Source organism: Rhinolophus sinicus, chromosome 2 (assembly GCF_057876585.1).
Source record: "Rhinolophus sinicus isolate RSI-liver-muscle chromosome 2, RSI-T2T, whole genome shotgun sequence".
Lineage (NCBI taxonomy): Eukaryota > Metazoa > Chordata > Mammalia > Chiroptera > Rhinolophidae > Rhinolophus > Rhinolophus sinicus.
The window spans coordinates 64,419,207-64,431,227 of NC_142502.1; the positions used below are offsets into that span (position 1 = coordinate 64,419,207).

The 12,021-nt window shown below is 44.9% G+C and overlaps 1 protein-coding gene across 1 annotated transcript in view; it reads right to left on the reverse strand.

Moving 5' to 3' along the window:
- NT5E (5'-nucleotidase ecto) overlaps positions 1–12,021 on the reverse strand; it is a 55,404-nt gene that overhangs the window by 12,528 nt on the left and 30,855 nt on the right. The window contains exon 4 of the mRNA XM_019743248.3: positions 768–965. Coding sequence (XP_019598807.1) covers positions 768–965 — 198 coding nt within the window. The remainder of the gene's footprint in view (positions 1–767; positions 966–12,021) is intronic.

Below are 12,021 nucleotides of genomic sequence, written 5' to 3' on the forward strand. Positions count from 1 at the left end.
CATCAACTCATCACATCGGTAGGAGTACCTGTTGGCCCACCTAAGATAGCATTAGCGGTGGTGTGGGCTATGAAAGGCCAGCGGAAGTACAAAGGGCCTGCTGAGGTTCTCCTGTCTGTCTGGTCCCGACCCCTCCCTCTGGCTATTGACAGGTCTGTGTTGTGACCATCGGCTTTTCTGAGCACTGTGGCACTTCACTGCCCATCCTTCCCTGATCTGATCATGGTAAAGCAGTAAATGGCAGGTGAGAGAGAAGCATAGCAGTGTGTTTATGTGTACTCTATCAAGATGGATGACATAAAATGCATTTTTACTCTGAGGCCTAGACAAAAAAGGAAGAAAGATATCCCCTCATTTGATAAATAAAGAAACGGAAGCCCATAAGACGGGATAACTTGCTCTAGGCACACTGCTGCTGGGGATGGGACTAGGGTTGGAGCCTGCTTCGCCCGTTTTGAATCCCTTTGCTTCAGTAATCCTCCGAACATGAGCTAAGAGTGGCTTTCGCAGGCCAGGGGAAAGCCTGAAAAGGTGCAAGAAGCAGTGATATAGTGTCTGATGCTGAGAAGACTTGAAGCAGCAAATGAGGAATTTTAGCTTTTGGGTGTGTTTTAAATCTTACGCACAGAAAGGATAAACTCAAGGGAGAAGCTCAATTCTTCAAAAGTATTACAATTTTGTCTTGCAACATTAACAACAACAATAAAAAAAAAAATACAGCCATCTAATTTTTGGATAAGTGGAACATTGCTCTGAATTTCACATACCTTCAGGAATGCTGCTGTTGAGAAGAATGGGATTTCCATGTGCAGTGATGACGTTTCCTTTTTCATCAAAATCGACCTTCAGATAGCCTAGGTATTTGCCAAAAGCATAGGCTTGGACCACGGGAACCTTCCGTCCATCATCGGAGGTGACTATGAATGGATACTTCCCAGCTGGCACCTCTTTGGAAGGTGGATTGCCTAAAACGAAAGAACCAAAGCTGATCAAGTCACCCCTTGTACACAGCTGGCTGCAGGCCAGCAGGCCACTGGCCAGATGACAGTGAATTCTGAATTGATGACTTGCCAGCTGCTGCTTTATACAGCTGGTCTTGCAGAGCCCCCACTTGGGCACCTGCCCTCATTTCCGAACACCCTTTTGTCACATGAATCCTTTGATTCTCAACTCAGCAGGCATTTGCTAAGCCCTTCCTGAGTCCAGGGCACTGTGCCTGGTGCTGTGGGGGGCACAAAGATACAATACTACTGAGATGATCGTACCTCCATTCTGACCCAGGCTCCATTCTCATTAGCCAGGTGGGTAGCCACTTCCCTTCACTGTACTTCAGTTTCCTCACTTGTAAAATGGGTGCAGTAACAATTCATACCTCACAGTTTTGCTGAGGATTAAATGTCTAAACTCCCTAGCGTAGCGCCTGGCACACAGTAGATACTCAATGAATGTCTATTTCTTTCTCTTATGAGGTGACGGCAACTTCTAGAAACCCTAGACACGCACAGAGCTTAGAATCTTTAATGGAAGACAAGAAGAAATGACAAAAGGCTGTCCTCAGGTTTTGCTGCTAAATTCTGTGTCCCCTCCAGTGCCTTTGGGAAGAGCCACAATTACCATGGCAGCCAACCAGCATGCCTACTACCCACCCCAGCCAGACCTCACACCAGCCTGGTTCTGCTGTCTCAGAGGAGACCCCTGCGGAGAGTGTGGGAGCCACACATCACCCAAAGGCTGAGAGGCCCACCCCACCACTGCCTCCTGGACACGTGCCTGCACGAGGGTGGGGTGCACAGCCACGTGGAGCACGGGCCATGACCTCTCATCACTTGGTGCGTTTCAGTTCTGTAACTGCTTCCCTCCTTCAGGCACGCTGCAGTTCCTATCTTACCTCCACAGAGACAATTACCTCGTTTGGGCTGTTTTGAATCGAAGACTATAGAACAGATATCCTTGACCTGCTACTGTTTCTGTCACCTCCCTCACCAAAGCTATGAGCAGTCGTTCCTATCAGATGTTTACAGAGGGCCCAGGGAACTTCAGCATGTGTGGGTTCCTCACATGGACCAGTTATAAGAAGTCGGCCAGAGAGCCAGGCCTGGAGCTCTATCTCATTTAATCCTCCGAACATCCCATGAGGCAGGTCTATTATTATCTCCACTTTATAGACGAGAAGACTGATTGTCGTAAGCAACGTGCCCAAGATCACACAGCTGGTATGTGAAGGAGAGCGGATTGAAAAGCGGGGCTGTGAGGCTCTGGAGCTTATGTTTTCGCCACTACCCAACACGGCCTATGAAGTGCTACTCTTACAGAGCCTGCAAGAGCTGGTTGCCGAAGGCCACTTACCAAGTCAGATGCAAGCCCAGGGGCAGCACCTTCGTGCCCCACGACGTTTCTAGGCTTCTCTTTACACCTAAGACAAGCTGCATTGAATATTATGAAAAAACCCTGCTCAGCGCCTGTGCCAAGGGCACCCCCTTCCAGCTCAATAACCACAGAGCAGAAGTGCGCAAACACCAGCACTTCACAAGCAGGAAGTAGCTATCGCCAACCTGAACTTCCCATTTTCTTGCTCCCTCTGGGGAAAAAGAAAAAAGTCTTGGTACTTTAGTTTTGCAAAAGCACCAGACTTGAGATGCAGTGCAGGCCTTGTCACATGTCCATTTACAGTGTACAGCCTCATGGGAAACACAGACGTTGGCTACGGCAGTCGTAGATGATCTGATGCATTGCAGAGTAGTGGGGAAGTTTAACATTCTCATTGTCTTCATTCCATTCTGTGCTGGTCCTCCTCGGGGCAAGCCTGGAGGCTGGTCTTTACTTCAGGGGACCAGGAGGTGTGGCAGTCCCTTCCAACCTTCTCAGCTGAGGAGGGTTACAGAAGGTGGTTCTCTGAGCCCTAAGCAGACCGGGCAGGTGCAGTTCCCAAAATACCCACCAGGTGGCACAAAACACCTGTCCAAGAGGAAGTAGCACTAAATGAGCTTCTGAAAGGAGGTCTGGCAGTTTCCTGGAAACCCAAGAGAAAGGCAAGCCTGACTTTTTACTAGCCTGTATTTTTCTGCCTTCCATGGACATATCTGGACTTGAACAGAATGTAAAAGTTAGGGATCTGACGATCGGTCAAATGCTTCATCAGATCAGCGCGCACTCTACAAATAGGAGCTATGGATCCCAGCTCCCATCTGACAAGAAACATTTCCAGTTCTGAAAGGCCTTGATGTTCCTTTTGTTAGCACACAAGACTTGTCATCTGCCTCTCAAGCGGACTTAATTAGGAACAAGGAGCACACTTCCCACGTGGCTGAGGCAATAGCTAGTTTGGTTAATCTCTGCCTCCTCCTCAGCTAAACCCTCTCTGCTCCCCCTCAACTTGGCAACTCCAGAAAACCACTGGCAGAGAAAACAATCCGGGGCTTGATATTTTCCACACCATTCTGTTCAGCCAAAGATGCTCACGCCCGAAATATTCTTTCCACACGGAGCCACACATCTGTCTCTAGAATCCCGACTTGTCATCTTGGCAAGAGAGAAATTACTCATTCTATTCCAGCCATCTAGCAACACTCTGGGCACCAAATCTGGAAAAGGCCTCTCAGGAATGTGATGGTTCCAAGTGCAGGCCTGAGCAAATGCCCTCCCAGGGGCCAGAAGGGGCCGAGAGGGCGGATCGTGTGGTGACTTGCTAGGGAGCAGAACTTTGACATGGTTTTCAATTGGCTGAATGAATTGTAGAATGTTTTAAGGCAGATCATGCTATGATTTTAATGTATATGGAAAGTGGTTTAAGACTTCCAAACTTCCTATAAAGGGCTAGATAAAAATATTGGTAATTAGCACATTTCACGTCATTGCTTCAAGAGGGACTTGAGTCTCTCTTTTAAATTACTTGAAAGTGCTCTTTTCCACCAGATACTGTTTTTATCTGTCTACTTCTCGACAAGCCCCAGTCTTAGTCACCATTATCTTGTGACTGGGTTACTGTGACAGCCTCCTAACCGGTCTCTGTACATCTCTCCGTCCCCGCTTTCTCATCTAGTCTCCACACCGCAGCTGGAGTGCTCTTTCTAAAACATGAATATGATCATGTGCTCCCTGCTTTCTTACTAGCCATAGGCAAAACACTATCATTTTGACTTAAGTATCATAAACGATCACACCTACATGATGTGGCCCTTTCTTACCTTGCCAGCTTCCTCTGGTCCATCCTATCTGCACTGCACCAATCTTAGCTCCCCCCATTTTTAGACCACACCCGCCTCCATAGCCTTGCAATATGGAGTAAGACCTGGAGCCAGAGGCCTACAGGTGAATTACATAATTTGGCTTCAGTGTATTCATCTGTAAAATGGAGAAAATAAGACCTGCCTTACAGGGTTGTTGGGAAGATTAAAGAAGTTAATGCAACAAGTGAAGCCTGACTCAGGTAAATGCTCAACAAAGATTAGAGATAATTATGTATCAGGTTAACTCCTGGATCTTTCTGATCTTAGCCCAAATATCAGTTCCTCAGGAGAACGCTCTCTGATGATCTCCCAAACTTGGTCAGGTCCTCCTATATACGCTCTCACAGTATCTTACACGTCGCCCTTTAGAGCATGCTTTGTAATTATATACTGGAGGAGTTCAGAAGGGGTCACCTCAAGATGTGGTATGTGGATTATTTTGAGCTAAAGGCCACCAAGACCCTCTGGGCTCAACAAAAACTTCTGCCCCCCCCCCAACATCCAACCCCCCCATACTGCCTAGAAGTGTTTGAATTAGGGGCCTTGCCCATAATTAGAGATTATCAGAGACAACCTTTAATAACCTATCTACAGTGAAGGGCAAACTTCTAATTACTGAACATCTGCTCTTCGTATGTCCTGAGAATGACCTTCCTCCCCCAAGACACCTTACCTCATCCCCAGTTCAGAAGGTCATATCTACCTCATTTCCCCTTTCTGTCTCTGAACCACTCATGTATTTGGGGTCTCTGACTCTCTCAGTATGTGGGGTTCCCATGGGTATGTATGTGAATTAAATTTGGTTTTCTCGTTAACCTGTCTCATGTAGATTTAATTATGAGACCAGCTGAAAGAAACCTGAAGGGAAGAGGAAAGTTTATCCCTCCCCCACAATATAATGTGATTGATTTATTTACATACTTTAAAAAGAATCTGAGTAGGATCAGTGTGGAGAAGAGACTATTCCATGATGTGACTACTGCTGGACCCACCAGCTAGATCCAAGCCAGAACAGAGATTGCTTCCTGAAATCCCCAGGCATGCTGGTTGCTGAAACAGGCTGCCCCTCAGGCAAGTATGCAAGGCACCCACTGTTTCCCTATGTGGGGCAGGTCATGCACCAGTACACTTAACCGTCCTGTCCTGTCCCATTTAACCGCTTAGCACAGAGGATATCTATGTTGTCTTGCCACGGCTGGTAAGTTCCCTTAATAAAATCTTAGTATTTGTCAACTTCTTTCTTGGTCTCTCAGCCCCAGGAAATTTTATGTAACAGTCAGTATCCTTTTCAAGAAAATAAGTTTCATGACTTCAAGGGCTGCTGTGTCTTTGGAGTTTGCTTAGCACATAGTAGGTGCTCAATAAATGTTTGTTGAATGACTAAGCTTAAGTAGTTTAGCTAACACTTTCTTCCATAGGCCAGACAAGGTTTTTATGCTTTCCCTGTGGTGGAATCCATCTGTAGAGGAGGGCAATGCCTTTGTGCCCACCCCAACTCCCCTCAATTCAAGTTCCTCAATTAATGAGCTCAGTGGGGCTCCTAAATTGGAACCAGAGCTGAGAGTCAAGAGAATGGGTTTTGGTGCTATCTCCCTTTCAGTCTGGTTTCATGACCTTGGGCGAGCCATTGAGCTCCTGGGGCCTAAATTTATAAAACAAGAGATTTGATTAGTGGTTTAAACCAAAAGTGGTTTAACATGTTTTGTTCTGGTTTGTTTTGTTTGTTTCAGCACACAGGAAATTGTATGGCAGTGCGAGCTGTGAAACAGACTGCTCAGGTCGTGGAGGGTGAGGTGGTTCTGGCGCCAGAGCCCAGCTTTAGGCCCCCTGCCACAGATGCTCTTCAGGCATAAGGTGGGGACCATGCACTGGCTGAGATGCCCTGTGTGCCCAGCCAGGCAGGCCCGCTGCCATGTCCCCTGCCTCTGGTGTACGTAGGCATCCCTCCAATTGTCCAGGGCACTCTCCTGTCTTCACAGAGCAGTCAAGAGGTGGTTGGCAACCAGAAGGGTGAGTCATGGTCTCCCCAGCCATCTCTGTACCCAACCATGATGACCCACTGTCATGTCCCCTTCAGGGAACCCAAGGGGCCCTGTAATGTTCTCCATATCAGCACTGTGTCCCTCTGTTCGGCACTTGCTTTGACTTACGGCTCAAATTCTTGCTCTTGTACATTCAGTGACAAGTGGGAGGTCTAAAAGAGAGTATGCATCTTCGTGTAGTACCCAGGGCAGACGGACTAGATGATGCTGGCCTGAAATCCTATCCAGGCGGCCTGCTGTACCAAGTCCTGACTGGTTGGGACAAATCAAGGAGTGCTGCAGGGTGGGAATGGGGTATCACACATCATCTGCTCACCCAGCAACATTTACAGAGCTTCAATAAGTACCCAGTGTTTTGCATCTCCGCTGCTCTGAGGGGCCAGGCCTAAGGTCTTTGCTTCATCTTCATGGGGCTGGGAGAGGCTGCTGAATGGAAATAGAGCCGGGAAGGAGTGATACACTCAGCTGTGCATCACCCTCTTCTCTTCTATAGGATCTAGCCAGCCCCATGGCTTAGTATCCTACTGGATACCAGATTTCCCATTCACTTTTTACATGATAGAATGGGGCTTTATATAACACATGAAAAAACAAAAACAAAAATCATAACAACGCAGCCATCCTCTGGTTCTATCACTATGTCCTGTTAAAACGCAGAATCCAGAGGAATGGGATTAAGAGAGAGAGACTGATTTTCATCTTAACATGCTCTTGTTGTTCCATTTACTATCAGTGCTCTTTTCAGAAGCAATACCTAATTTCTTGAGATTAGAAAGGAGATACACACGACCATAAATTCATGGAAACCTGACATGTCTTTTATAGGGAAAATCAGCATTTAGCTGGAGAAGGTATTGCCAGGGTGGTCTTGTCCAGTGGTCCAGTGGGAAATGCTGGGTGTTTGTATTCAGAGAGGAGTCTAAACGGCTGATTCCCACAGATCATTCCTTTTAGTCACGCTGCTGAGCAATGGAGCGTGCAGTACACAATTTAAATAAGCTTATTAAAGAGAACCTGATCATTATCTGGCATGGAAGACCAAAGCTCTGCTTCCAATCCTGACAGACTATTTAGAAATTCCCTCATACATGAGCACGAATTTCACAACTGTATGTTTCCAGACCTGGAGGAAATTTATAAACTGAGGACAAGAGAACTGAGTGAGACATAGCCCGGCTGCCTAGGATAAAGCACTGCATGCCTCGTTTCTTATCTTTTAAATGTAGCAAGATATATTTGGTCACTTGTTTATTTAGCTCAGATTCTCAAATTGAGTATATATCTTTTTTTAAAAAAAATTTAACACAAATATTTATAATGGTTCAAGTTGTTAAAGTAATCAGATTAGCCCCAAGATGTATGCAGTTTCTCATGCTAAGCCCCAAGATGTATGCAGTTTCTCATGCTAAGCCCCACGTCAGCAAACCAAAACTTAACGATGTTTCTGTGCTCAGCTCTCCCAGGCAAGGAAGGCTGAGGTCAACCAATCAGCACCTGCCTGCTCAGCACGAGTTACCTGGCCCAACTCAAGACTTCCCCTTGCTCCTTAGAAGGTAAGTGAGCCTGTTTTAACCACTCAGCAAACGCCCAGCATAACTTCCTTGTTCCTGCTCACTTTGGTCTATAAGCCTCTTAGGCCTTGTACAGCTCTTCTGAGGGAGCTCTTTTCTCTCTGCTTAGGTAGGATGCTGCCAGATTCATGAATCGCTGAATAAAAGCCTACTAGGTCTGTAAATTGTGGAAATTTTTCTTTTAATGAAATCTGAGATTAATGGTTAAGTTTATAGGGTTCAGAGAGGTTTAAAAAAATTTTTTTTATGAAAGTAAAACTAGCATAACAGAAGATTTGCAAATGGAAAAGAAAAAAATTATTTGCAGTCCTACCACCCTATGGCAATGACCAATATAATTTCAGTGAATTAAAAAACACACATATATACATGTATGGATAGCAATGAGGGGGAAATGGGTGGTGGAATCCATTTTAGGGAGAAACCATTTTCTGTTTAGTAAAACACCTGGGAGAGGTCAAGGTGCTGGTGTCCCTGTTCCTTTCCTCTTCCCTGAGGTGAGGTGAAGCAGATGTGTCTGGGAAGACAGGTTCTCCACCATGGACCAGGTTGGGGTGGTGGTGGTGGGGGGATCCAGGTAGAAAGTGCTTAATTATTTGCATAAAAACAGTGGGAGAAATTTTGAATTTTGGGTAGTCTTGGACACAGGAGTAAAGAAAACAACAGGAAAGTGGGAAATGGGTAGAGACTAGGAGGATTGGGTTGAGGAAAAACAGTCTCCCAGTGCGACCTGCCCTGTGGTGGCATTGACCGAGACTTTTGAAGACAGGGGTTCATTCCAGGTTATCGACTGTGCTGTGTGGTGGCCGGCTCCCCTGTGGTGACTGGCAAACTTGGAGGGAAGCTGCCTTGTGTTGATGGAGTTTGGGGAAACGAAAGTCAGTTTTTCATGTTTGGGTGTGTGCTGCCTGGATAGAAAAGAATAGTTTGAAAGAGGCAAGACCAGAGGTGACTGAGAATTCAACAGAAGTGAAAATTAAAATCAAGGGGACCAGGAAAAATATAGGATCCCCAAGGAATTATCAAATTTTGGGGGAAGGGGGTAAGGAAAGTCCCAGTGTTTCCTAAATTTTGGGTGATGAAGAGCCTTTTTATTTATTAAAGGGAGGAGCGGTCCCATAAGTTAGCTCGAGGATTTGTGACTCTCAGGTCGTTAAAGTCTGCATAATAAGTTTTTATACAGTTGTAAACAACTTTTTTTTGTATTGTCTTCTTTGTCATTTATTATGTGTGTTTTCCCATGTTGTAGAATATCAGAGAACTGACATATTTGTCTTGGACCTACTAGGCTCCAGGGCATACTTATGTTCATGTTACCTCATTTAATCCCTACAACACTCTGAGTTAGTCATATCACTGTAGCCATTTTTAAAAATAAAAAGCTGAAGCCCAGAATAGTTCAGCAGGTCCAGAATGTCCAAGGCCAGCCAGCCACTAGTGATGCATCCCAGAAAGAAACAGGGTCGGTCAGAGTCCAAAGCCCTTTCCACAACCCCATGCTGGGTAAGAGGGTAGGAGAAATAACATCCTCCTCAGAAGACCAGCAGGCAACAAAATGAAGGCAACATGAACTTCAGTCCTGGGAAGAAATTTGTACTTTGTGGTAGGAATGGTCTTATGATTTCACAATTACTTGGCCATCAGCTTTCCTTATAACTCGAGCCTACCAAATGACCTTGATTGTGTTTTATAGTTGTTCTTGTTAGATTTTGGGTTTTGCTAGCCTCATTTTATCTTAGAAAGCAGTTTCATGAGACAAAGTTAAAGCTGATCAGTGTTATATGGCTGCAAAAGTCACCAACCAGAGGCTCTGGACTTTGCTCCATGAAAGAAGCTGGTGCTGAGGCTGGGGTATTGCTAGAAGTGGACTGAAAGGTCCCCAGTGAGTGACCGACCACTGGAACAAATAAGTCCCTGGGCCACCAAGGACATCATCTTTGAGGGTACGGGCTACACCTCTGCCCCTAGGATGATTCTCCCAGCTCACTTAATAGACCACAGATGCCAGGAGTACCTTATTCATGCTTAAAGGAATGGTTCTTTGATGGAGAGTGTTTCCTTGTCCTGTGGATGTGGTAAATAATAGGACGATTTTCTTGTTCTGAAAGGCAAGATTATCTCCCACAAGAATGAAAGTTAATGGAGCAATGACCAGTGATTGCACACAAACAACAGTCTCTCCCTCTCTTATTCTATGGAAACAGGGAGGGGTCCACCCCTTTGCACCATACACCTCGCCACTGACAGCAGCGTGAAGAACAAATGTTAGATTTTTCCGGTCCGTCTTATTTATATTTACGTTGTGAACTGCATTTGTCTTGAGAACAAAATTCTGTGCTCATTAAAATCACTTATGTTCTCTATATAAATGGATGGTTTGGAATGCATAATCAACAATTCTGTGCCTAACTCCAGAAGCAATGAAAATTAGGTACTTAATAAGAAGACTGATCAAATAAAGAAATCTTACTTTTAAAGGAGCTGCCTCTTTTAACAGTTGTTCAACAATGCTGGGCACCAGGACAGACATGGTCACGAGTCTGTAATGGACACTTCCAGGCTAGCGAGGAGAGAGAAGTGAATGAAGCCTGCTGGACTGGGGAGTTCAAGAGACTGAGGTTTCAGTAAGGCTGAAAGCAGCCATCTCTCAAAGGAGAGGGGTGAGAAAGCTTTAAGGCTAGGAGGCTGTGACGAGGGAGATGGATAATGGGTGTTTGGAGTTGGAGCAATTCTGGATGACCAAGTCTCAGCCTGTGGCCCCAGAAGTGAAGGTGGCTGAAAAGGAGTGGAGGTGACAGTCACAAGGAACCAGGGGCTCTGAACCTTGTATTGGATCAGCCATCCACACGGACACTCAGTCCAGATGCAGGCAGGAACTGGAGTGGAGAGGAAGACAGGAAGTTGGGTGCAAAATTCACAGTGCTGTTGGGGCATGGCTAGGAGGCCACTAGGTGAGAATGTTGGGGAAGGAGAAAGGTGGAATAGCCAAGAGGTCTGAGTCTCAGAGAAATTAGAGGTAAAATTAAATTCACTGTAGTAACCTCAGGAAGTAATGAAGTGTTCTGCCAAAAAGCGTTTTATTTTCCCAAATTTTGGAAAGTAGGCAATTCAGCTCTGCATGGATAACTTCCTATGGAACAGGAAGTTAGAATGGAAGGCATCATAGACTTACCATTTCTAACCCTGCTTTTTTGCAGATGTAGAAACTGATGTCTACACTCACCTAAGGCCACCGCTAGCCAGATTGGCTTGCATAATCCAAAAATCAGTTAAAATAATGGGAGGCAAACAAAAGACAGCCTCACAGGAGTCTGTCTGTCTTCAAGGGCTGCACACAGAACACAGTCCCCTAAACTACCTGCTGCAGCTTTCAAACTGTACTCACTTTACTACTTTTTTCTCCAAAGGCAGCAGCATGGATTTAATTCCTTTAGAGAAGATATTTGCATACTAGCCCTCGTCCTGGTAGCTTTAACATTTTATAAGCCTGTCAGGGGAAGCCCTCTCCTTTTCATTTGGACATGACAGGTGATACTAGGATTATCTGCGTGTTCACAGTGGTTGCGATCAAAAGAACCTGGATTGACGTTCAACGTTTGGAGAAGAACCGTTCATGTACTGTTTTGGTCATGTCTCATTTAAAGCTTGAGTTTTTAAAAAAAAATTTAATTATTTTATTTACTTACTTTAAAAATTAAACTTATTGGGGTGACATTGGTTAATAAATTATATAAGTTTCAGGTGCACAATTCTATAATACATCATCTGTATATTACACTGTGTGCTCACCACCCAAAGTCTAGTCTCCTTCTGTCATCATACCCTGTTTCCCCGAAAATAAGACCTAGCCAGACAATCAGCTCAAATGCGTCTTTTGGAGCAAAAATTAATATAAGACCTGGTATTATATTATATTATATTATACCCAGTATTATGTTATGTTATGGTACATTAAGTTATGTTATGTTGTATTATATTATACCTGGTCTTATAGTAAAATAAGACCTGGTCTTATATTAATTTTTGCTCCAAAAGACACAGTAGAGCTGACTGTCCGGCTAGGTCTTATTTTCAGGGAGACACAGTATATTTGACCGCCTTTACCCTCTTCAAACTCCCCCACAGCCTAAAGCTGAGTTTTTAATAACATGGGCTAACTACAATACAATGGAACTAATTTAA